At 44.1% G+C, this 27,168-nt stretch overlaps 2 protein-coding genes across 3 annotated transcripts in view; one reads left to right on the top strand and one right to left on the bottom strand.

Annotated features, from left to right (window-relative positions):
• Positions 1-21,523, bottom strand: part of CCDC40 (coiled-coil domain containing 40) — a 131,964-nt gene extending 110,441 nt beyond the window's left edge. For both annotated transcript variants that reach the window (XM_029599178.1, XM_029599179.1), the window contains exons 1-2: positions 21,376-21,523; positions 6,381-6,441 (exon numbers count right to left, since the gene is read on the bottom strand). In XM_029599178.1, coding sequence (XP_029455038.1) covers positions 6,381-6,441; positions 21,376-21,392 — 78 coding nt within the window. In that variant the 5' untranslated portion in view covers positions 21,393-21,523. The remainder of the gene's footprint in view (positions 1-6,380; positions 6,442-21,375) is intronic.
• Positions 21,524-21,550: 27 nt separating this feature from the next.
• The window catches only part of TBC1D16 (TBC1 domain family member 16), a 137,483-nt gene continuing 131,865 nt past the window's right edge, over positions 21,551-27,168 (top strand). Inside the window, 2 exon segments of the mRNA XM_029599180.1 lie at positions 21,551-21,776; positions 22,338-22,393. Coding sequence (XP_029455040.1) covers positions 21,711-21,776; positions 22,338-22,393 — 122 coding nt within the window. The 5' untranslated portion in view covers positions 21,551-21,710.

Here is a 27,168-nt window from a genome sequence, read left to right as displayed (position 1 = left end):
CCATGGAGCCCTTTTTAAATATTGGGGTTACATTAGCCACCCTCCAGTCTTCAGGTACAATGGATGATTTTAATGATAAGTTACAAATTTTTACTAATAGGTCTGAAATTTCATTTTTTAGTTCCTTCAGAACTCTGGGGTGTATACCATCCGGTCCAGGTGATTTACTACTCTTCAGTTTGTCAATCAGGCCTACCACATCTTCTAGGTTCACCGTGATTTGGTTCAGTCCATCTGAATCATTACCCATGAAAACCTTCTCCGGTATGGGTACCTCCCCACATCCTCTTCAGTAAACACTGAAGCAAAGAAATCTTTTAATCTTTCCGCAATGGCCTTATTTTCTCTAAGTGCCCCTTTAACCCCTTGATCATCTAACAGTCCAACTAACTCCCTCACAAGCTTTCTGCTTTGGATATATTTTTTAAAGTTTTTACTGTGAGTTTTTGCCTCTACAGCCAACTTCTTTTCAGATTCTCTCTTAGCCTGTCTTATCAATGTCTTACATTTAACTTGCCAAAGGTCAACATTGAAGGATTACAAGTCTGAAAATCTGTTTTATCTATTATATTTTTTTCAATACTTATTTGTACTTAGATTTTAATGTATGATTTAATGTGTTATGTATCTGTATTTTAATTCTATTGTAAACTGCCAAGTTTGTATCCCAGATTGACAGTATATAAATAAATAATAACAATAATAATAAATATTTTCAGCCCAGCAGTTGCTGCATTGTTACATATTGTACACTGTTTCAGATTTTCTGTTTATATATTCTTTTGAGTGATATGCTCTTAATGCTAATTGTATAAATACCACTTAATAAATAGTATTTTGAAAACAAAAAGAATACAAAGGCATGTAGATTTTCAGCCAACAGAGAGCTGCTCTTTCTTCTGGGATTGATGCTCTAGTTCAGGATTGGCCGAGAGTAGATTCTATACATGTTTCCTTCTTGGTCCATGATAGATTGCAGGTCATCCAAGACTAGTGCTCTTAGTTGCTCCAGACCAGCCTCATTGGTCATGGTATGTAGATTTCAAGCATCTGCTGTGTGGTAATGCTCTAAAGCATCTGCTTTGCAAGGAGTTATGCCATGGCCCGATGTTTAATGAGGATCCAGATTGATTTTGTCTTGCAGTTTGGCCCTTGAGAAGCACATTTAGTGAAGAAAGGCTATTCTTAGGCTGTGGTACCTTCGATCCTGAAGGCTAGAAAATTCTCTATTTCCTTGACTTATGTGCATAATTGGAGAGTTTTTGAGGTTTGGTGTTCAGGGTGGCACTGTATTCCTGAGAACAATTCAGTTCCATTGTTTCTGGATTTTTTCCAGGAAGCCTTGCCAAGGGCTTGGCTCTTAATGCACTGAGAATGCAGATGGTAGCTCTCTTACTATAGAGGGCATATACAAGGCAGGCCACTGTCTTCTTATTTGGATGTCTGTTGATTTTGAGAGGCACTAAGCATGTTAGACCTCCAATCCAGATTCTGGTTCTGCTTTAGAATCTAACCTTAGTTTTGTTTTTCTTGGTGGGATTGCAGTTTGTTCCTGTTAAGGAGTATTTCTTTAGAGCTGCTTACTTTGAGACAGTCTTCTTTGCCTTAGTTTAGGAGGCAGACAGATTCTGAAGTATATACATGGCTTTGTCCCTTTGACATGGAGACATAAGATATCTTAAGGTCACTAGCACTTTTAGGAGGTCTGAGCTTCTTTTTGACTTGTTACTGGACTGCGAAAGGGTGAGGCAGTCTCTAGGGCTACAGTGGTGTGCTGCTTTTAAGGGGCTGTTATTGGAACTTAGGTGGACTCTGCTATTCCAGTGCCAAAATAAGTATGGGCTCATTCCACAAGGGTGGAGTCTGCTTCATGAACACAGTTATGATGGGTCCTTCCTTTAGAGATCTATAAAGAGGCAACTTGGTCTTCCCTGCATACTTTCTCTAAAGCATTGCTGCCTGGATGTCAGCACTAGAGAGGCAGATTCCTTCATCTTGGTGATTTTTGCAAAAGGCTTGGTCAGCATCCCATCCTGACTGGACCTGAAGCTCAGGTTCTTCGATGGGGAATATTCTCTGCTTCTTGCTCATTGCTCCGCCCTGGCTGTAGCTCTTGCTGTAAATTTTAAGAGCACGTCACCTGCAAGATTTATTTCTCTTCATCTTTCTCTAGTTTTAACCCTAGACATGGTAAAATAGTTGTACATAGATTTGTTTTATCCCTTAAACAGGACTAGTTTAAAATTCACAAAATCCGCTGCTAACATAATTTGCTCATTATTTAATTATTCCACTTTATTCTAAGTATCCTGAATAATTAAAAAGTACCTTATTACGCAGCTATGTAATTTGTAACTTGTTGCGACCGTCACTTCCTGATGGCTTCACTCCACCTACCTTTCCTTTCTTGCGACTCCTCCTGTTCCTCATGGACGCCTGGCTGCTGCGGCTTCCGCCTGCCATCCTCTCCGGCATCCCTGGACTGGCTTGGGCACTGCCTCCCACCATGCTCTTCAGGTACCTTAGGCGCGCGTGCCGCGCAGCCCTCATTCTTATTTCCTCATTGGCGCGTTCCTCAGGGGCGTCCCCCTGTGATGACATCACACTGCCCGGATATTTAAGCCTACTGTTTATTGCTAGCCGTTGAGTTAGCAAGGGTGATCTTACGAATGGGATTCGCTCTCCGTACCCAGCTACTCTGCCTTCCAACTTCCATTGGACTCTTTCTGCTAACGGGGTACCCGCTCCTCGGGGGTCTCTTTGCTTCTTTCAGTCGCTATGAGGTATCCGGTACTCGCTCCTCGAGGGCCCATGTTCCCTGACCCACTGCCTGCATCTATCTCCTCTTCTACTTGGAAGAATTCACTACAGACACCATTAGTGAGTACTACTACCATTCACTCCTCAGAGCTGTCTCTCTGGAACCAGGTACTCGCTCCTCGAGGGCCTGCCCCCGTTCCAGCGCCGGTGCCATCTCCTACGTGGAACCGCTGTGTGAGTACTTTGCCAACAAGTCTTTCTACCTCCAGGGATCTGGTACTCCATCCTCGAGGGCCAGCTCTCCCTATCTCGGGGCTCCTCCATATCTGGGACTCTGTGAATGTGATCTATTGTGCTCACTTTCTCAGTTCTCTCCACTACAGCACTGCTATCGGAAGAACCGCTGTTCCAGTGCCCTGGGGAATACTAGCCCAGCTGGGCTACATCTTCTACTCACTACCACCACCTCTGGTGGCTTCTCAAACTGTCTGAATAAAGAACTATCTGTGTTTGTGTGTCCAGAGCTGAGCCTGACCTGTGGACCCTCACGGGACTGCCCCCCATGGGCGTGGTCAGCTGCCACAGTGTCCAAGGGTCCACCCAAACCTCACTAACTATAACACAACTTGAGATAAATAATCCTAGAAATTGGCACTAATGGCTGTTATCTTTATATATTATTAGGATTATTCCAGTCATGTACAACAAAAACAAAGTGTTCAGAAAGGATACTCATGAGCAGTAAAGAGCAAGTCTTTTACCATTGTTAATAGCAGAAGGATTGTCGGGAAAGGTTTGTCTTTTTGCTGATATGATACCAAAATCTGTAACGTGGACAGCCAAGAAAGTGTGGAAAACATGGGGAGAGATCTAGCAAAGCTCAAGGAATGCTCGAGGGTCTGGTAGCTAAGATTTAATACTAAAAAATGCAAAATAATGCCAACATGCAAAAGCCCAAGGGAGAAGTACAGTATTGGAGGTGAAATTCTTCTAAGCAAAAAGAAAGAGCAGGAAATGGGGGTGATTGTACCTAATGATCTTAAAATGGCCAAACAGGTAGATAAAGCAACAGCAAAAGCCAGAAAGATGTTTGTCTGCATAGGGAGAGAAATGGTCAGCAGAAAAAGGGTGGTGATATTGCCCCATATTTGTCCCTGGTCAGACCTCATTTGGAATACTGTGTACAGTTCTGGAGTCCGCACTTTCAAAAGGATGGAGTCAGTCCAGAGGGTGGCTACTAAAATGGTCAGTGGCCTTCATTCTAAAGCATATGGAGATAGACTTAAAGATCTAAATATGTAAATCCTAAAGGAAATGCGAGATAGGGGAGATATGAGACAGATATTTAAATAACTCAAAGGTTTCCATGAACAGGAGGTGAGCCTCTTTCAATGATCATGGGATGAGGGTGAGAGAGGTAAACTCAGGAGTAAATATTTCTTTCTTTCTTTATTTAACAGCTTTTCTATACCGACATTAGAATGCACATCATATCGGTTTACATCTCAACAGTAGGTGAAAATTACAATGAACAGGGGTGGGGGGGACACACAACAAGAGAAATATGTTGCAACAACAATGCTGCAGCTAGAGGAGGCTCTGATGGGGAGCCTGAGAAATTGAACTAGAGAGGTAACAATAACTCGAGAGGTAACATATTTACATAATTACATAATGCATAATGTTTGGAGTGAGACGAAGATAGATGTGAAGGGGGAGTGGTGGACGAGAAGGTAACATGGATCTAGTCTGGAAAAGCCTGGTGAAAGAGCCAGGTCTTTAGCATTTTCTTAAATTTAAAAGGGCAAGGCTCAAGGCGGAGGTTTGTAGGTAGAGCGTTCAAGTGAGTGGGACCAGCAATTGAGAGGGTGTGGTCCTTGTTGCTGTGAGTCGGGCCTTCTTGAGGGGTGGGACATGTAGGGTGCCTTTGAGATGTGCTCTGGTAGGGCAGGCAGATTGTGTGAATCGGAGAGGTTCGCTGAGCCAGGAGGAGTGGTTTTTGTGGATTGATTTATGTATGATAGTGAGAGTTTTAAATAGGATTCGTGACGGGATAGGGAGCCAGTGGAGGTCTTTGAGGATGGGGGTTATGTGATCTGCTTTGCTGGCGTTCTATAGTATTCGGAGGGGTTTGATGGTAGAGTAGGGAAGGCCTACATACAAGGAATTGCAGTAATCCAGCTTGGATGATAGGGTGGCTTGGATGACAGTTCTGAGATCGTGTGTATGGAGTAGGGGCTTGAGCTTTTTTATGACATTGAGCTTGTAGAAGCCTTCTTTTAGGATGGAGTTAATGTGTTTTTTTAGATTTAGATGTGGTTCAATTAGAACACCAAGGTTTCGTACAGGGGGCTGTGTGGTGAGGGTGATGGCAGTTGGGTCGTTGGAGGGGGAGAACTTAAGGGTTTGGTGGTTGTGGATGAGGAGGAGCTCAGTTTTTGAGGAATTGACATGGGAGGTGGTAGAGGTGGTAGAGAAAAATAACTATCTGAATTCAAGAAAGCACAGGATACAGGGGATCTCTAAGGAAGTGATGGGAAGTACAGGGGATCTCTAAGGATACAGGGGATCTCTAAGAAGTGATGGGAAGTACAGGGGAAGTACAGGGGGATCTCTAAGGAAGTGATGGGAAGTATAAAGTATAAAGCTAATTTAATTGAGCAGATGGGCAGACTAGATGGGCAATACAGTCTTTTTCTTCAATTATGTTCCTATGTTTCTAATGAAAACACAACTTTGATCATGAACAATAACTACACATGCCTTCTTTAGCCTGTTAAATGATTATATTGTACGCAAATCCCAGAAGTCTACTGTGTTTCTTTCTCATGAATTTACCTTTTACATTTCTTAAAGATTTATGACAACTTCATCTTCTACACACAGAAAACTATTCACCTGTGTTTCATTGAGCAGAAAAGCTCAGATCACAGTTAATACGAAGTCTGTGTGATCTCTAAGAGAGGAGCTTAAAATAACAATGAACTTAATTTTTTATTTAAATGCTGCCTTTCGTGACTAGTCAACCACTTTAAAGCAGATTACATTCAGGTATTGTAGATATTTCCCTACCCCAAAGGGCTTACAATCTAACTTTATACCTGAGGCAATGGAGGGTGAAGTGACTTGTTCAAGGTCACAAAAAGTGTCAGCGAGATTTGAGTGCCTGCTTCCCTGGTTCTCAGACCTATGCTCTAACCACTAGGCCACTCTTCCATTTTATGGCAAAAATATTATCACACTGTTAGACTGTAAGTAACTAAATACAAGTAATCTGTCATTCTTTGAAACTATTTTATTATAATTTTTACTCTAAAATTGTGACATCTTGCTATTTCCTCATAGATCCTGATAACTCTGGAGGCAGAAATATCTTTGAAATGGTGTGCAGCTGCCACCTGTTCAATGCTCTTGTACTGCAAAGTACCAGTACCTGTGCTGGTCCTAAACAACCCTGGACTTTGTGTAGCTTGTTGTCAGATGAAGAAGGGACCCGTGTGATCACAAAAATTCATGTACTGCATCTCTGGATGGTTCTTATGTTGGTTCAATAAAAGGTTTCACCTCTTACACTACTGGCTCTCATGTCCAAATGGTAGTTCTGTATCTTCTCATTTTACCTTATTGCTTGCAACTTGCTGCTCCTCTTCTGCTTCACCAACAACATTCTCAGCTTCAGATCTAGAATTTAATGAACAGGGTACATATATTTTTACACATTTATTTGGTTTGTGGTTAAATTCCTCTTTATCAATAGATACTAGCTTATTCCTGGAATACAAGCAGTGAAACAAGGCTCCAATAAACTCCAGTTTCTAGAAGTCAAAACATTCTGGGGTAGATTTTCTAAATTTGCGCGATAGCGTACTTTTGTTCGCGCACCAGGCGCAAACAAAAGTATGCTGGATTTTATAAGATACGTGCGTAGCCGCGCGTATCATATAAAATCTGGGGTCGGCGCCCGCAAGGGGGTGCACATTTGTGCAACCTGCGCGCGCCGAGCCCAGCGCGCGCTGCCTGTTCCCTCCGAGGCCGCTCCGATTTCGGAGCGGCCTCAGAGGGAACTTTCCTTCGCCCTCCCCCCACCTTCCCCTCCCTAACCCACCCCCCCCGGCCCTATCTAAACCCCCCCCTTACCTTTATTCCACGATTTACGCCTGCGAAAAGCAGACGTAAATCTGCGTGTCGGCCGGCTGCCCAGCTCCGTGTTCCGGTCCCGGGGGCTGGTCCGGAGGCCGCGGCCATGCCCCCAGAACGCCCCGGGCCGAAACCACGCCCGCATCGCCGCCCCAAAACACCACGTCGTTCGGCCATGCCCCGACACGCTCCCCGCCCCTTTTAAAAAACCCCGGGACTTACGTATGTCCCGGGGTTCTGCGCATGCCGGCGGCCTATGCAAAATAGGCGCGCAGGGCATTTAAAATCCGCCCCTCCATGAAACCAAATACTGAACATTTATATCTTTCAGAAATAATAAAAAAGAGGGTATATTTAAAGATAAATTGTGGAAGAAATGTATTATAGAAGCCTTTTAATTACATTTGTAAATAAAAACTTCCATATCACATTGATGGATACAACTATGTTATCACTTGTATCTCAAACTCCTTAAAATAGTCGTATCAAACAAATCCAATTGATTTTTTTTTGGGTGACTAAAGAATTAGATCAATTTGGTTTACTTGGATTTCAGCAAAGCTTTTGATAGGACCCCACATAGAAGGTTCATGAATAAACTGAGCAGTCTAGGAATGGGTCCCAATGTGATGGAATGGATTACAAACTAATTGACTGACAGTTAACAATATGCAGGGTGAGGTGGCCGTGTCAGGTGGCAGAATTTTGGGAGCAGCAAAAAATGTCCCCCAAAACATTCCTGTGGCAGAGGCCTCACCTTGCCAAACAGTGAGGTTGTGGTGGAGCCCATCCCACCATGGTTCAAAGACCGAAAGCCTGGCAGGGCCAAGCAGAGCCCATCTCACTGCGACCTCAATACAGAAGGCCCAGCAGAGCTGCAATGGATCCCTTCCCGCTGCATCCCAAAGAGCAAAGCCTGGCAGAGTTGTGGCGGAACCCATCCTGTGCGGCCCGAAGAGAGGCACTGTAGACCACTATGGACCTCATCCCACATTGGCCAAAGAAGATAGGGGAAGACCTTGAGAGAATGTGTGTGTGTGTGAGAGAGAGAGAGAAAGCCTGTATGCATTGGGTTTGGATGTGTAGTTGAGAGAGCCTATATGTATGAATGTGGGTATGTAGGTGAGAGAGCCTGTGTGCATGTATGTGTGGGTGTGAGAAAGTCTGTGTGAATGTGTGTGTGTGTGGGTGGGAAAGGATGCGAGTGCCTGCATTCATGAGTGTGTGTGAATGAGCCTGTGTGCATGTCTGTATGTTTGAGAAAGAGGGCGTGAATGAGTGCATGTGTGTATGTGTGAGTGCCTCTGTGCATGTGTGTGTGTGAAAGAGCCTCTGCAGTGGGAGCACTGAGAGGACAGGATCACCTTGCTGGTGGCTGAAAGGAATCAGTAAGTTTTTGCTTGGGAAATTTTCTTTTTTAAAAGTACTGGGACAAAGTTAACTATGTGGGAATATTATTTAGTGTGTTTGTATATGTTTGTGCTTTTGTGCTTTTAATAGTCAGTAAGGCAGGGAATAAACTGAAGTTAGACTGTATTTTTAAATAGTCAGTCAGTAAGGCAGCTAATACACAGTAGTTAGTGTGTTTATTTTTATTAGTCTGTAAGGCAGCTAATAAGCAGAAGTTAGAGTGTTTGTATATTAAAAAAAAAAAAAAAAAGTAGCCAGAAGCTAGAAATAAGCTAGGAGCAGTGTATACCTAAGTAAAAAGGTTGAAAAGTATGGAGGCAAGATGGCCGCTGGGCTGTAAGAACACGGCAGATGCTGGAGAAGAGACTGCCTACCCTTTTCTTCAAAGTGAAGTTTAATGTTGAAATATGCCACAAACAAAAAGGAAGGGATGCCTGAAAGGTGAAAATGTTTGCTCACCCTCTGACAATCCTCGGCAGCCAAGATCCCCTGCTACTTTGCTCCAGCACCACCTTTAGTTCTGGAGAGCTTGGTCGCTAAGGGAGCGGCTCAGGAGCATGTGCTGTCCCCTTTGAACCTGGATACTACACTAAGCCCCGGATCTCCGACTAAACCTGCTCACCCTGGAGAGATCTCAATACCCTACCCTGCCTTGGGTAGACAGCGAGCTACGACGGCTGGGGGAGGAAAGCCCAGAAGAAATGGCAGGACCTGTAAAGTTTTCCACACCACTTGAGCTGCATTTTGCCGAATTTACAGCGATACAAGGTATGACTGTGAGCAGAGAAACTGTTGAGGATGAGGGGACAAAACAGTTAAGGAAGCTCTCTCTTGGTCCTTGTTAAGACTGTCGCTGCCCGACGTCTTCACTCTGCCCTCCTTATCTCTTTGGCGACTCCTCCCGCGGTTGATGGACGTCTGGCTGCTGCGGCGTCTGCCTGACGTCCTATAAGGCGTCCCCGGTCCGGCTTGGGCGCTGCATCCCGCCATGTTGTTCAGCTGCCATAGGGTGCACGTGCCACGTGTCCCTGCTTCTTATTCCTTCTTTGGCGCGAACCTCAGGGGCGTCCCCCTGTGATGACGTCACGCATCCCGGATATAAAAGCCTACTCTGTTTGCTAGCTATTCGAGTTAGCAAGGGGGACTCCTTACGGATGGGATTCGCTCTCCGTACCTAGCTACTCTGCCTCTCCTTAATTGGACTTACTCTATTGGGGTACCCGCTCCTCAGGGACTCTCTCTTTTCTTTCAGGTCGCTGTCTGGAACTGGTACTCGCTCCTCGAGGGCCCATGTTCCCGGACTTGCTGCCTGAGCTCACTTCTGCTTGGAAGAACCTGCTACCTACACCATCAGTGAGTTGTCATCTATATTCTCTCAGAGCTGTTCCCTGGAACCAGGTACTCGCTCCTCGAGGGCCTGCCTCTATTCCAGCTTCTGTGTTACCTCCGGGAGAAACCGCTGTGGAGTAACATACCCTGTGTATGCTCCACTGTACTCACTAACTCAATTTCTCTCCACTACAGCACAGCTATGGAGGAATCGCTGTTCCAGTGTCCTGAGGGACTACAAGCCCAGCCGGGCTTCATCTCTACTCACTACTGCCACCTCTGGTGGCTTCTCAACTCTGTTTAATAAAAGATAATTCTGTGTTGTGTGTCCTAAAGCTGAGCCTGACCTGTGGCCCCTCACGGGACTTTCCCCCGTGGGCGTGGTCATCTGCCACAGTGTCCACCCAAAATCTTACAAACAAAAACAGTCCTTTAACTGTTAAACCTAATGGGGTAGATTTTAAGAAAGTGCGTCTTCCTGTACTTTTGTTGGCGCACCAGGCGCAAACAAAAGTACGCTTGATTTTAGTAGATACGCGCATAGCAGCTAAAATCCAGGATCGGCGCGCGCAAGACTGCCGATGTCGTGTAGCCGGCGCGCGCCAAGCCGCGCAGCCTGCCGCCATTCCCTCCAAGGCCGCTCCGAAATCGGAGCGGCCTCGGAGGGAACTCGCTTTCGCCCTCCCCTCACCTTCCCCTCCCTTCCTCTATCTAACCCACCCCCCCGGCCCTATCTAGACCCCCCCCCTACCTTTGTCGGGGGATTTACGCCTCCCGGAGGGAGAAGTAAATCCCCGCGTGCCAGCAGGCCGCTAGCGCGCCAAGACGCGACCTGGGGGCGGTTCCGAAGGGCGCGGCCATGCCCCCGGACCGCCCTGGGCTGAAAACCACGCCCCTGGGCCTGCCCCCGAAACGCCGCGCCGATCCGACACGCCCCCGACACGCCCCCCTCGAAAAACCCCGGGACTTAACGCGAGTCCTGGGGATCTGCGTGCGCCGGTAGGCCTATGGAACATAGACGCACCGGCGCGAGGCCCTGCTCACGTAAATCCGGGCGGATTTACGCGAGCAGGGCTTTTAAAATCCGCCCCAATATGATCACCTTGGAAGGAATTTGGACTATGCTAAGCACTATAGAAAGCTCTATTAAAACACTATCTGCGGCAACATTAGAAATAAAAAATCAGGTGGTGAATAATAATTTGATTACCAAACGGAGGATTTTGATAGAAGGCTGTCTTCAATGGAAAATACTCAAAGTAAATTGATTAATGCTGAACATAATACAGCAAAAAGATTGGAAGTTGTTGAAAATGCTCTAAGAGCTCATAATTTACGTATTCTAAATTTTCCTGTTATTAATTCAATTTCGCTGCTGGAACTGTTCAGGACATATATGAAGCAAGTCTTAAAACTACCAGAATCAGCTTTGCCTGTTGTCACGTAAGCTTTTTATTTGCAGCAGAATGTCATGATGGAAGAACAAGATCCTCCTTTGGATATTACTAATATACTAGAAATGTCCTCTGAATTTGAGGTCAACTGAAGAAAGCCAATGCTTGTGTCCTTTGCCTTTTTGACTGACCGTAACCATATACTACGGTTTTTCTTTAGATATAAACAAATTCTATTTTATGGTAAACCTATCTGGATTTATCCAGATGTCGTTAAAGCGACACAGACACGCAGAAAATAATTTCTAATGATTCGGCCAGAGGTACAAAAATTAGGAGCAAAATTTGTTTTGAAATATCCTTGCAAGGCCTGTATTAGGTACTAAAATGTTAATTACGTTTTTCAGGAGCCTGACCTACTGAGGGCATTTATGACTGGGTGAACCCTCACTGTACCCTCAACAGAATCGGAGGCATAAATAGTAATTGTGGTAGCCATCCCAGCGTATTTATCAAATGTTTATTAATATTATATATTTTCTGATGAAAATTGCTCCTTACAGCCTCCTAATTACTATTATTTGCTTAAAATTTAAATGTCGGTATTACTGATGGATTATATGAATATATGTTTATGTAAATGTAACAATTCTTTAAGTGACATTGAATTTTCTGTATAGGGTTTTTTCCTGGTGTATTTCAAAAATTTGAAAATAAAGAATTAAAAAAAAAAAAGGTTGAAAAGTTCAGCATTCACCTTGGAAAGGTGTTAAGGTAGTGTGATTTGGTTTGATTAGGTACCAACATTTGTTAATGAAGAGAGCAGTGAGTCACTCTGGCTGACTAACTGAAGTTAGACTGTTTGTATTTCCCAACCCTCCCACCGCTCGCCCACCCACCCCTAGCTCATCCTTTAATTTATAGGCAGGTGCCACTATCACAAAAAACAAAAACAAAAAAAACCGTATTGAGAGTTTGATCATTCCCCTGTAGGCCACTAACAGACATATAGTGAATTCACTAATACATTTAAAGGACGTTAATTAGACACATTCCTACTCCCATAGCAAACTAAAACCTAACTTGGAAATGAACAAATTTGAGATGAAGGCAGCAGTCCAGCAGCAAGAGGGGGGCTTCCCAGTCTTTTGCATCGAGTGTCACATGTATGATATTTTACCCGCTGGTGAGAAATTGTACATATGCATGTGATGCAAAGAGCTCCTGTCTCTCAGAGAACGAGTCCGATCTCTGGAGGCTAGAGTGGCAGACCTGGAGATGCTGAGGCAGACAGAGAGGTATATAGATGAGACCTTCAGGGACATAGTTGTCAAGTCCCAACTTCAGACTGGCAGCCCTGGTGCTGCCTTGGAGGAAGAAGGTCTCATGATTGGAGAGCATCAACCTAGTGCAGCAGGAAAGGATCCTGTAGCAAGGACCTGCTTTCCAGGTGATGCATTGTCCTTTCGCACTGAGGATATCTCCCCAAGGCCTACTGCCCAGGAGAGAAGGGTTAAATCGGCCGTCATAGTTGGTGATTCGATTATTAGAAATGTAGACAGCTGGGTGGCTGGTGGGCGTGAGGATCGCCTGGTAACATGTCTACCTGGTGCGAAGGTGGCGGTCCTCAAGCATCACCTAGATAGGATTTTAGACACTGCTGGGGAGGAGCCGGCTGTCGTGGTACATATGGGCACCAATGACATAGGAAAATATGGGAGGGAGGTTCTGGAAGCCAAATTTAGGCTCTTAGGTAGAAAGATTAAATCCAGAACCTCCAGGGTAGCATTCTCTGAAATGCTCCCTGTTCCACACGCAGGTCACCAGAGGCAGGCAGAGCTCCGGAGTCTCAATGTGTGGATGAGATGATGCTGCAAGGAAGAGGGATTCAGTTTTGTTAGGAACTGGGGAACCTTTTGGGAAAGGGAGAGTCTCTTCCGAGGGGATGGGCTCCACCTTAACCAGGGTGGAACCAGACTGCTGGCGCTAACCTTTAAAAAGGAGATAGAGCAGCTTTTAAACTAGAACAAAGGAGAAACTGACAGTAGCGCAGCAGCGGATGGGTCGAAGGGAGGGATCTTCAAAGGATACTAATGATGCATTAGAATTAGGGCATCCAGACAGTGAGGTTCCAATAATAACAAAAGTAGTTCAAGTGCCTGTAACTAAAAACTCACCTGAGCTAAAAAATTCGAACTTATCCATATCAATTAAAAAGCGGAATGAAAATTCAAACAGTTCAGTTTGATGAACATAGACTTAAACTGGCATCTCAGAGATATGACATAGACTTAAATTGGCATCTCAGAGATATGGTGGAAAGAGGATAACCAATGGGACAGTGCTATACCGGGGTACAAATTATATCGCAATGACAGAGATGAGCACTCGGGAGGAGGTGTGGCGCTTTATGTCCAGGATGGCATAGAGTCCAACAGGATAATCATCCAGCATGAGACTAAATGCACAATCGAATCTTTTGGGTAGAAATCCCTTGCGTGATGGGGAAGACTATAGTGATAAGAGTATTCTACCATCCACCTGGTCAAGAGGATGAGACGGACAGTGAAATGCTAAGAGAAATTAGGGAAGCTAACCAATTTGGTAGTGCAGTAATAATGGGAGATTTCAATTACCCCAAAATTGACTGGGTAAATGTATCATCAGGACATGCTAGAGAGATAAAGTTCCTGGATGGAATAAATGACAGCTTTATGGAGCAATTAGTTCAGGAACCGATGAGAAGGAGCAATTTTAGATCTAATTCTCAGTGGAGCACAGGATTTGGTGAGAGAGGTAACAGTGGTAGGGCCGCTTGGCAATATTGATCATAATATGATCAAATTTGAATTAATGACTGGAAGGGGGACAGTAAGCAAATCCAGTAAGCTAAATGTTCAAAAGGGAAACTTTGATAAAATGAGAAAAATTGTTAGAAAAAAACTGAAAGGAGCAGCTACAAAAGTAAAAAATGTCCAAGAGGCGTGGTCATTGTTAAAAAATACCATTCTAGAAGCACAGTCCAGGTGTATTCCATACATCAAGAAAGGTGGAAAGAAGGCAAAACGATTACCAGTTTGGTTAAAAGGGGAGGTGAAAGAAGCTATTTTAGCCAAAAGATCTTCATTCAAAAATTGGAAGAAGGATCCAACAGAAGAAAATAGGATAAAGCATAAACATTGGCAAGTTAAATGTAAGACATTGATAAGACAGGCTAAGAGAGAATTTGAAAAGAAGTTGGCTGTAGAGGCAAAAACTCACAGTAAAAACTTTTTTAAATATATCCGAAGCAGAAAGCCTATGCCATGGTGCACGTCCGTGTGTTATCCGCATAACGTTGCTACAGGTCTTGAGCAAGTCTAGAGTGTTGTGTCCGTCGCTGTCCGATGTCTCTGCTCCACCCACCTTACCTCGTTGGCGACTTCCTCCGGGGTTGATGGAAGGCTAGCTGCTGTGGCGTCTCCAGGCCATCCTCCTCCGGCGTCCCCGGACCGGCTCGACGCTGCAAGCTGCCATGTTATCCAGATGCCTAAGGGCGTGCGCGTGGCCCGACTGATGTACCGGTGTTGGCGCGAACCTCAGGGGCGTCCCCCTGAGATGACGTCATCAGCTCCAGATATTTAAGGTCTCAGTTTTCGCTAACAAGACGAGTTAGCAAGGGTTCGCTTTCTCCAGGTTGCTGCGGATGGGATTGGCTCTCCGCAAACCTAGCTACTCTGCCTCCTCGGACTTCACTAGAGGTACCCGCTCCTCAGGGGCCTCGCTCTCTCTTTTTCTTTTCAGGTCGCAGTCCGGAACCGGTACTCACTTCTCGAGGGCCCACGTCCCGGACCAGCTCCTGAATACCACTTCTGCTAAGAAGTCATCCAACTCCTGGGCTGCCTCAAGAGACTATTGTGTGAGTGTTACCATCAAGGACTTGTTCCTGAACTCTGCACGTCTTGCCTACTCACTTTCTTAGTTTCTCTACAGCTCAGCCACCTTGGGATCGCTGTTCCAGTACCTGAGGGACTACAGCCCAGCTGGGTGCTTCCAGCTCACTACTGCCACCTCTGGTGGTTTAATATATTGTCAAATAAAAGAACTAGTGTATGTCTGTCTCCTACACTAAGCCTGACCAGTGGTCCCTCTCGGGAGCTCCCCCAAGGGCGTGGTCACCTACCATTGGTCCAAGAATCCATCCACAACTATTCTAAATAATAACAGATTGCTGTCTCCAGCAACTCCGTTAACAGATTGCTATCTCTCAGCTTTAACAACAGAGCTCTAATAACAGATTGCTAATTCCCAGCTTTAACAACAGAGCTCTAATAACAGAGATCTCGAGTTTTAGGGTTTTCAGCACAGCATGAAGGTTTGGGGTCACGTGGGGGGCTTACAGGATGAAGAACCAATAGGATCTTGAAGACCTCAATATCAACTAGACAAAACTGGTGGACTAATTGGAAAAACTGGTTTTCCCCTCACGCGAGTATGTTTTAAAATCCGCTTGCATATGCGCATAAAAGCCTCTAAAGCCCTAGCGGAAATAGGTGTGGGACATTTACTCGAGTCGCCTCTTATGATTACGTGCACACATATGCGCAGCAGGGGGGACTTTAAATGATACGCGCGTACTTGCGTCCACAATATAAAATCGCAGTGTATCTCCACTTGCGTGCCGATATTCATGTTTATGGGTACAAGCACCTTACTTTTAAAATTAGCCCGATAGGATGCAAAAGCTCAAGGGAAAGATACAGTATTAGGGTTGAAATTCTTCTAAGTACAAAAGAAGTTTGGAATATTATGCATCATTTATACCTTCCAGGTATTTAAAAGTCTATCACATCTCCCCTGTCTCTCCTCTCATGTATGCAAAGTTATGTCTGCCAGTCATAAGTCTTTTGAGGCAGACCCCATACCATTTTGGTTGCTTTTCTCTGGATCCTTTCCAAACAGTCTAAAATGGTGTGGGGTCTGCATACAAAAATCCTATAAGATGGGACTGGTGGACATAACTATCTATACCCTGAAGGAGAGGAAAGGAGAAACAGGGGAGACGTGACAGACTTTTAAGAACATAAGAACATAAGAAATTGCCATGCTGGGTCAGACCAAGGGTCCATCAAGTCCAGCATCCTGTTTCCAACAGAGGCCAAACCAGGCCACAAGAACCTGGCAATTACCCAAACACAAAGAAGATTCCATGCTACTGATACAATTAATAGCAGTGGCTATTCCCTAAGTAAACTTGATTAATAGCCATTAATGGACTTCTCCAAGAACTTATCCAAACCTTTTTTGAACCCAGCTACACTAACTGCACTAACCACAACCTCTGGCAACAAATTCCAGAGCTTAATTGTACGATGAGTAAAAAAGAATTTTCTCCGATTAGTTTTAAATGTGCTACTTCCTAACTTCATGGAATGCACCCTAGTCCTTCTATTATCTGAAAGTATAATTAACCGATTCACATCTACTCTTTCAAGAACTCTCATGATCTTAAAGACCTCTATCATATCCCCTCTCAGCCGTCTCTTCTCCAAGCTGAACAGCCCTAACCTCTTCAGCCTTTCCTCATAGGGGAGCTGTTCCATCCCCTTTATCATTTTGGTTGCTCTTCTCTGTACCTTCTCCATCACAACTATATCTTTTTTGAGATGCAGCGACCAGAATTGTACACAGTATTCAAGGTGTGGTCTCACCATGGAGCGATACAGAAGCATTATGACATTTTCTGTTTTATTAACCATTCCCTTCCTAATAATTCCCAACATTCTGTTTGCTTTTTTGACTGCTGCAGCACACTGAGCTGACGATTTTAAAGTATTATCCACTATGATGCCTAGATCTTTTTCCTGGGTGGTAGTTCCTAATATGGAACCTAACATCATGTAACTACAGCAAGTGTTATTTTTCCCTATGTGCGACACCTTGCACTTGTCCACATTAAATTTCATCTGCCATTCGGATGCCCAATCTTCCAGTCTTGCAAGGTCCTCCTGTAATGTATCACAATCCACTTGTGATTTAACTACTCTGAATAATTTTGTATCATCCGCAAATTTGATAACCTCACTCATCGTATTCTTTTCTAGATCATTTATATATATATATATATATATATATATATATATATATATAAAAGCACTGGTCTAAGTACAGATCCCTGAAGCCCTCCACTGTTTGCCTTTTTCCACTGAGAAAATTGACCATTTAATCCTACTCTCTGTTTCCTGAAAGATATAAATGATGCTCAAGAATCAAACCTTTTCCAATGGAAATAAAGCTATAGAACTAACAATTAAGACATGAAACTCTAAGACTCAGGAAAAAATGGAAATACTTTTTCACAGAAAAGGTGGTGGATGCATTGAATGCCTTCACGAAAGAGATGGTAAAGTCAAGAACAGTAATGGAATTCAAAAGGGCATGAGATAAATACAAAGGATCCTTAGTGGCTAAAAGATGGAAATGAAGAAATGGGGTAACCTGTTTTGAATTTATGTGCGAGACCAGCAGGTCCAGATGACAAAAGGATTTTGAATTTATGTGAGAGGCCTAAGGGTCCCGACGTTGAAACACTCTTCATGAAGACGAAGTGCAGATAAGCAGCACAGCTGTATTTTTTCATCAGAGACGGAATGTTTGGATTATTCCTTTTTAGATTACTGTGTTAAAGATTGGCTCCTGATGAAGCTGGCATCAGCGAAACTTCGGCCGCAGTTGAGCCGTTGATAAAATATACACGTACTGTCTATATTATAAGAGGTGTCTGCATCAGCTTATCACCATTAGAACTTTAACTGTTCAACATTGAAATAGATTGCTGAAATGTTCAAATATCTAAGTGACTGCAAATGATTGAGAAAACCGGGCGCTCGCTTTAAGGTTTTTGGTGAGATGCCGTCTGGCTTGCTGATGCGGTTCACTTTTACATTATAAAATTTGTCGTCTTTAAATTAAAAAGAAAAATCATAAAAATTAAAAATTAATAAAATTGAAAATAAAAAATATATACACTAAAAATCTGAACAAATATACGTGAGCAATTAAAATAAGAGAAGAATTGCTTCCCTCTTTTCTTTTGTTAACTTTAGATATAACATTTCTGCATGGGAGAACCTGCACAGAGCAGCAGTTACACCTCTAAACAATTTGATGGAAAGACTGGAAGGACTATTTAGGTCTTTATCTGCAGTCATTTACTGTTACTATGTACTTTGCTGCTCTCTTATTTAAAAAAAGAATCAGGCACTTAATACCAAATGCATGAACAAGTTGGTAATGACTAGCAAGATATGTGGTTCAGACCATTTGAACCCGATCAGAAGAGAGGAAAATTAGTTCTTACCTGCTAATTTTCATTCCTGTAGTACCACAGATCAGTCCAGACTCCTGGGTTTTGCCTCCCTGCCAGCAGATAGAGACAGTGAAAGTTTCACTAACACTGTACATAACCCAGTGTGCCTTCTGCAGTCCCTCAATATTGACCTGTACGCAAGCCAAGATGACAGCAACAACTATAAGTTTCTAAGCAAATTTCTAAGCAAACTTCCTCCCCTCCAATCAGCTGGAAGAAGGTGAAGTTGCCCAAAAGACAATCGAAAACTTATTTCCCAAATTTAACATAAGCAATCAGCACTGAAAACCTCAAACAACTCTGCACTATATACAAAGCAACAGTATGAGTGACAGACTCTCCCCTAAAGTAAATGGGTGGGTCTCTGGACTGATCTGTGGTACTACAGGAATGAAAATTAGCAGGCAAGAACCAATTTTCTTTTCCCTGTACGTAGCCAGATCAATCCAGACTCTTGAGATGTACCTAAGCTCCCCTTAACTCGCATGGGCCCTGGAGAGTTCTGCTCGTAGAGCACTCTCACCAAAGCACATGGAAACCAGAGCCCCAACATCCAAGCGATAATGCCTAGCAAAAGTGTACAATGACTTCCTAGTAGCCGCCCAGCAAATTTCATGCAGAGACAGCCATTGTGACTTAGCCCAGAAAATCGCCTGAGAATGTGTCGAGTGCGCCCCTAAACCCCCCAGCAGAGGGCGCCCTTTAGAAATATAAGTCGACTTGATCGCTTCCTTCAGCCACCGCACAATTGTCACCTTAGACACTTTACTTCTCTTCTTTGAACCACTCTACAGTAAAAAGAGATGATTCGATCTATGGAAATCATCAGTGACCTTTAGATACCTCAGTAATGCATGCCTCCATTCTAAAAGCCTAAGCTATCCCGCGTGAGGCATAAAGGAATCCAAATCCGGAAAAACTGGAAGCTCCACTGCCTAACTAAGATGGAATGCCGAGACTACCTCAGGCAAAAAAGAAGGCACCATGCATAAAGATACCCTCCGAAACAAACATCTGTAGGAAGGGATCTCGACATGACAGCGCCTGAAGCTCTGAAATTCCCCTGGCTAAATAAATAGCCACCAAGAAAACCACTTTAAGATTCAAGTTCTTAACCATAGCTCTATTTAGTAGTTCAAACTGAACCTCACACAGTCCTTTAAGGACTAGATTCAGATTCCAAAATGTTCTGCACCTGAGGGCGCAAGTTCTTAGCTCCTCGAAAGAACCATAGAACATCCGGATGTGCGGATAGAGGATACCCTTGCACCTTACCCCAAAGACAACCCAATGTTGCTACCTGGACTCTCAGAGAGTTAAAGGCCAGTCCCTTGACCAGAAACCTTCTGTAGAAAAGCTACAATATATGACACCATAGCCTTAACAGGCTGAGGCTGTACTCCATCAACAGCAGACCAGGACTCGAAGTTCCACCAAATTCGCACCTATGTAAAGGATGTAGAATGTCGCCTAGCCTGCAATAAGGTGGAAATAACCACTTCAGAATATTCCCTCCATCTCATTTGTCTCCTCTCAGAAGTGAAGCGGTGAGATAGAAGTGAGCCACTTGACCCAAAAATATTGGGCTCTGATGGAAAATGTCCAAACCTTAGGGGCCCATCTATGGCCATGTTGATCAGAGCTGGGAAGTATGGTCAATGTGACCACTCTGGAGCTACCAGGATCACATAGCCTGGATGTTTCTCTATCCGCCATAATCCCATGTCCACCAGAGGCCATGGAAGGAAGACAAAGAAGAATCCCTTGAGTCCACGGCAGCACCAGGGCTCCGATTGCTTTAATACTGTGTTCTGTTCAGCGGCTGTAAAACTGTGATGCCTTGGTGTAATCTTTGGTCAGGATACACCTATCTTCCATGAATGAGACACATCGCTGCCTCCAACAGCTTCCATTCCCTGGGGTCTAACTTTATCTGACTGAGAAAATACGCCTGAACATTGTTCACTCCGGCGATGTCAGATGCTGACAGCCGTTCCAAGTGCTGCTCTACCCAGGGAATCAACTCCTGGGCCTCTCAAACCAGTGCCTGGTTCTTGTTTCTGCCTTGATGGTTGATGTAGGCCACCGTCGTTGCATTGTTTGATAGGATACATACTGGATGGCCGTGTAACCTTGGCAGACAGGCAAGCAACGTGAAATGCACGAATGCTCAGTGCATTAATTCCAATATCGATGCAATAGAACCCAGGACCTGTAAATAGTCCCAGACCCAGGGCACTGAAAGCTCTAGCACAAGCCTGACTGCAATTTCAGCAAACTCTTTCCATGAGAAATGCTGTCTCGTGGGGGATGAGGGATCTGGACCACCAGATGTCCACCCTAGTGACCTCTAGACTGAGCAATCAGAAAGGTCACCAATCCCCTGATCGTCTGCCTGAAACCAGGAGGGATGGCCCCACCAGGACCTCACAAACCCCTGGGAGAATCCAGAAATTGTGTCTTTTAATCTTTTTTTTTCTCTCCAGACTGCAGGTTTTACACCATCTACTATCTGCTGGACACAGAGAAATACTGAGGGACTGCAGGTGGCACTCTGGGTTATGTACAGTGTCAGTGAAACTTTCTCTGTCTCCATCTGCTGGCAGGGAGGCAAAACCCAGGAGTCTGGCCTGATCTGGTGACCTACAGGGAATGAGGACTGGGGGTGATGGAAAGGGGATTGATTATCTAAATGGTCAAAGTTAAACTATCAAATACAAGCACTACTCTGGGAATCTTAGGTGAGGAATTAAAAACAGAAACATAAACTGAACTACTTGAACAAATTAATTGAAAAAAAAATGTCTTTATCCAACATCAGCGTCAAAAAGAGGAAGAAAGGTCCTCTTGAAAACAAGCTGATTGGTGTTCCAGGACAAAGACCATTGAAGGAAACCATGAAAGCACAGACTCGAGAAGTAGTGGATCGCTTATCGAAGCAGAAGGCGGAAAGCGGGGCCCGAGCAGCCTCTCCCTCCCCGAGCTACAAGTACTCACCTCTCGGGCGCCGCCATCTTCCCGTTGCTAAGCGACACTGTCAACTTCCAGGAGGACGGCTTCGTGCGGACTGTACCAAGTGCAGACCTAGCAGAGGGGACGTGCAGGTGGCCGGAGCCCGGCAATAGCGCCACAAACCGAGCCTGGCCGGCCAAGTGTAACCGCAGACAGTGTCGGGGGTTGCGACCAGGGTAGAGAGCACGGAGCCGCGCACAGTAGTAGAGAGCGTGGGGCAGTGCTGGTGGGTCAGACCTCCCTGCCCCCCTCCCCAAGTCTGGGGATGCTGCTCTGGGAACGGGCGGTAAGCTCCAGAGCGCCCGGCCCAGGCCTGTCCCATGTCTGGCGCCACAGGAGCGGAGAGCTGCAGCTCGAGAGTTGCGCGGAGCACCAGGGAGCGACAGGTACCGGGACTGAGCCCGTATCCGGGACGATGGGGGAGGGGTGAGTCTATGTCCCTGATATGAGGGGAGGTGCGAGTTGTATCCAGGACACGGGGGTGGGGGCAAGTCCGTGTCCAGGACACGAGGGGGAGGGGTGAGTTGTGCCTGGGACACTGGGGGGACTTGTATACCCTCCCTTCTTTCAATTTTCTCCATCCATGATATTCTCTCCTCCTGGAACTCTTTCTTTACGGTCTCTCTTTCCATCCATCTTCCCTCTATTCTGGAGATATTCCCTTGTCATTGAGCGATTTGCTTTGTGAATTGTGCTCTTAGAGCTTGGATTCTCGGGTAATGCTCGTGTTCAGTAATTTTCATACTTGTAATATCTTGGCCATATATCAGCATGAAGAGGATTTCGTAAAAAGTACTTTATGGAACTGGAGAACTAATTTTAGATTGCAAGATGATTTGACAAAGGGATGAATGGAAAGCAGCATTTTTTTTTCTAGGATAAGGTGCATCTTGTATGGGGCATGATTCAAATGCGTGAAATCTTGCCCTCCCTTATGTGTATCTTAGGAAGAGAATAAAGGGAGCATCCCTCTCCTCTCCCGTCCTGGGGCCTTGTGCAGAAGGTGAGTTTCTCCCTAGCATGCTGCTCTCTTCTGACTATTACTACTACACAATGTACATAACACGGTACAAATAAACCCAAAAGACAATTTTTGCTCTATTACACTTACAAGACATACATACAAGGCAAAAGAGACTGGGAATTTTATTTATTAAAAAATGCTTAAAACCAATAAGGCTATGAATGGGATGGGTTAAGATTTAAAGCAGCCTCAAAAGGTGAGTTTTAAAACTGACTTTTGAATACTGTTAAGAAGGGAGCATAATACACTCACTCTGGAATTCTGTTCCAGGTGTACAGCATAGCAAGGTGCTTTGATAAGTTGGGGCAGGGACACTTATTTTAAAATTGCATTTTCTCTGGAAAAAAAAGGAAAATGCTCAAAATCTATTTCCCCCCCCCCCCTTTATTTCAGTTGGTTTCTGTTGTAAGTAGCTCTCCTGTATTGTTACTGAAAGAATGAGGATGGATTCTACTCATAATCAATTCCCATTTTGTCCTTCTATGTCAGGGGTGGCCAACTTCATTTCATTTATAAAATTTCTTATGCACAAAAAACACCTACACGTACATTTGCACACACTAATTAGAACAGTGCAAATACACTTTATCTGCAGGTACACACACAGAACAATCATAATCAAAAATATATAGAAGCACCCTGAATGTTATGTAAACAAGTATTTGCAGAGGTCTTTAAAACCCATTGCAAATTCTGCTTTTCAGCATAGCCACAATAAATATGCATGAGAGATTTGCACGCATTGCCTCCATTGTATGCATATCCTAAAAACCAGGCTTGTTTGTGACTCTTAATTAACCAGAATTGGCTAACCCTGTTATATGCTTTTTCCTTATAAAAGTTAACCATGCAATTTTGCTAATGATGCAAAGTCATTTGTAAGTCTATTAAGTAATAATGGCTGCTTAGGACCTTGTCTAATTAGGGGAGGTCAGGGCCCTTCTCAGTCCCATTCCCCCCCCCCCCCCTCTTGATAGTAATCAACAAACAAGGTCAATGTTTTTGTTACAGACACTGTCTAGTGTAAAAATAACAATGAAAGAGACAATTTGTCTGAAATACAAATTTGCAAAGTTAAATTGTTTTATTTTCTATTCTTTTCTGGATTTGAAACAAAATTAGAATACGTATATTGGAACAGAGAAGCTTCTGAGGGAAACTTGTCATTTGCTTTCATTATTGTTAACAAAATTAATACTGAAGCCTGAAAATGTTGTCTATTTTATATATTAAATCTGTGCTTGTGTGGCAAGAAAGTTTATAGTGTCATGTGATTTATGTTCTTGGATGTTTAGTTTCTTAACTAGAATGGCATATATGTATGTTATATGTAAAGCTTGTTGCTAATTTATTGTTTCACTGTAAACCGAGGTGATGTATATCTATACGTACCGCGGTATAAAAGAACCTATAAATAAATAAATATACCAAAACAGGCTCCCTTATAAAATGGGTTTGGAGACCATTGTGAATACTGTATACATAACATTCAAGGTGCTTGTATATATGCACTATGCAGATTGCTCTGTGTGCATACATGCAGAAAATGTATATTTGCTTCTGATTAGTGAGTGCAAATGTACATGTGAGTGAATGCTTGGACTTTTGACTAGTGATTTTCTTCGGGGATACTGTGTAGGAAGGAAATGTATCATATGAAGAAAAAAATCTCTTGAATTTCTTCAAACACAACAGCTTTAGCTGTTGGGGAACCTGATGTGCTGTTTCTTGCTGGAGGTCTTCTGTCTGCCCTCTCCTGAGTGCTAGCTGGTGTTTTCATATGAGGCTTTGGAATGACCTGTGATCAGAAAGGTTTCTAATTTTGCAGTGTATGGGGGTGGGGGGAATATCATGTTAAGCTGAACCTGGCTTTGTTGAAGGCTGCTTTTCTGTTCACAGTAATGCTCCATACTATTAGAACATAACTGCTCCTAATTTCTGCTGCTATATCACAAATTAAAAAGTGTTGGGAGCATTACTTACAGGCCGATACAGAACAGTGCACTCGGCCGAGCGTACCATTTAGCCCCCGTTTGGCCGCGCGTTTTAGATGTGCTATTATTACCCCTTATACTGTAAGGGGTAATAGCACATGAAAAGCGCGTGGCCAACCCCCCCCCCCCCCCCCAGAACTAATGGTGCCAAGCTGCACACTTTACTGTCAGACATTAAGGGCAGGCGTTAAGATTTTTTATTTTATTTATTTATTTAACACTTTTTTATACCGGCATTCGTAGGACACATCATGTCGGTTTACAAGTAACTGAGAAAGGAAATTACAATGAACAAGGGAAGGGCTAACTGGGGATCTGAGCAACCCAGGAAACGTCAGGGACCCGAGGCTGCACTAGCAGGGAGGGAGAGGTGGTGGCTGTGCTACTCACAGGGCAGGTCAGGGTAGAGAGCTTCATACCCAGATATTATTTCTAAAATCTTTCAGGCCACTAGCATCTGAGTGTCGCAGCCAATCCACAAGGGCGGTGTTTAGTCCACGAGGAAGGAGGTGGTTGGGAGGTTGGTGGTACCGCAGAGTCGTATTCCACTAGAGGCGGAGTGATGTAGGGTGCTGGCTCACCCCGCCACCAGTCCTCCCCGCCCCCTCCCCTTCTTCCGAAGCTTTATCAGCTCGCTGTAATAGTCAAGAAGATGGCGAGAGGAGAATGTTGTGTAAATGCGTAAGGGTTGTTCAGGAATATGGAGAATACGCTTCAGAAGTAAATGAGTTTTGGCTATTCAGCAGCTTCTCTCCAGTCCTGGCACTCAATTAAAAACTTGCTGATTTAGCACTTAAGCCGCCTCTTCCACTAATTGTCCCTAGCGCCTTCCACTATTGTCCCTAGCGCCTCCTATTTAGTGCGCGGCCTAATTTAAATACAGAATCGCGCGCCCAGGAGAGCAGGCGCTCAACATGGAGCGCTGACTCTCCCGTGGGGTTTTTTTTTTTAATCAGCCTGTTAGATAGCAAAACTTGTTCTATCATGTAAACAGTGGATTTGCATCAGCTTTGGTTTCCATATGCCGTTTGACAGAATGTGCAATAAAAAATTCTCAAGGTTTCTTAAATTTCCATTCCACACTTTCATCATCTAAAATAATAGGAGATGATTTAAATTGTGATAGATTGTGGGAGCAGTGTAATATTTCAGGAAATTTTGAGTTTATTTTTATTACTGGTTGGGAGAAATAAGTAGCAAATAACAGTGCTAAGCCCTCGGATTTTAAACTGTTAGAAGAGTACGTGCTAGCCAACCCTCTCCATATATGTCCTCTTCAATTTACATCATTCTTGGCCAGCCTCCTCTGAACTTACTTGAGTTCTCTATCATAGAGTATTGCTTTGTGCACATTTTGCACTTTTTTGAGCTATCATTCCTTTAGGCCACTTGTTAGCAAGCCTTGGTGATTTTAGAATAAAACCATAATTCATGTAAAACTGGTTAGGCTTGGAGAAAGAAATGTGACGAAGGTGTGTCCAGGTTTGCAAACATGCTCGGCTGTGGCTCAGTGTGTGAAAAGGGAAGGGCTTTGTAGATACAGGGCGCTGGTCTGACCCTTCATGCTTGTTTCACCTGCTGTCAGGTGGATGACATTCTGAATGTGAGCCTGCAGTGACTTTCTATTCCCAGGAAGTTGGTCTCTGCTTCCTTCTGTGGCTTCCATGGCATGTCTTGGCTTAGTGCCACTTTGGCAGAGAACATGCTTTTGTGCAGATCAGAAAATGGAATTAACAAGGAATCCAAGCTGCGGCTGCAGGAGTGCTCAGACTGGACTGCAGGTTTAAGAAGCTGCTGGGGCTGTTCTGTCAGACCCAGTGTGACAAGAAGATGTTAATTGGACTACAGTTCTCATCAGTTGTGATGCATTCTGTCCCAATTCTCTGCTATCCATACTGCCAGTCCTTGAGCAACAGGAGTCCTTCTGCTCATTTTTGTACTGTTTTAAAATCGCATACATTCAGAGAATTGTTGTTTTTGCTTTTCTCTCCTGTCTGGGGAGTGTGTGTGATCCTCCAACCTGTCTCAAGCTTTGAATCAAAGTAAAAGTCTTGTGTACCTATAGTTTCTTTTAAGGTTATTCTCTTAGCCCGTGTTCTTTGACTTGGAGAACTCTAAAGAGTACAAATGGAATGTAAGGTGTTTCTTTAAAAATTCTCTTTCAGATTTTTGAGCAAGTTCATTATATAATTCAGCAGAGCTGTTTCCTTTGATCCTGTCAATGTCAAGTGGCTTTAAAGTTAACACTCACTGTAGAACATACTCGGCTATAGAAAAGTAAATTCCTTCCTTTTCACTTGCTAAACCCATCCATTACCTTTGGTATTACCTTGCTCCTCAGCTGCTGGAGACCACAGTCCCTTTTTTCATGACCTCACTTTAGCCATATAAGGGGAGTGGCTGAAGGCATTTGCCAGTAGTCTGTGTCTCCTGCAAGCTTTAGACAAGTGTGAACACACTGATCATGCAGCTCCCAGAGTCTTGGGGTGTGCCCCCAGTCTGGTAGTGTCTTCAAAGTTCCTGGATCAACAACCTAGAGGGGTTGATTTTCCCCAGGTTAGCTGCCTTCCAGGTAGCTCTTCCCCCACCCTGCCCTAGACGGAGGCACCTAGGTGAATGGATTCCTTGCTCCTAAGGGACTGAGGACCCCACTCCCTAGGATCTTGACAAACCTAGTACTATCTCCAAAAAACTGTAATGACTTGAGATCCCTCCCTCTTTTTGTGTGCCCCTCCCCCTGTAGGGAGATATTCCATGTTT

Source organism: Rhinatrema bivittatum, chromosome 4 (assembly GCF_901001135.1).
Source record: "Rhinatrema bivittatum chromosome 4, aRhiBiv1.1, whole genome shotgun sequence".
NCBI classification, from domain to species: Eukaryota; Metazoa; Chordata; class Amphibia; order Gymnophiona; family Rhinatrematidae; genus Rhinatrema; species Rhinatrema bivittatum.
Note: the sequence above shows the minus strand (reverse complement) of the source record. Positions and strands in the feature narration are given on the sequence as shown.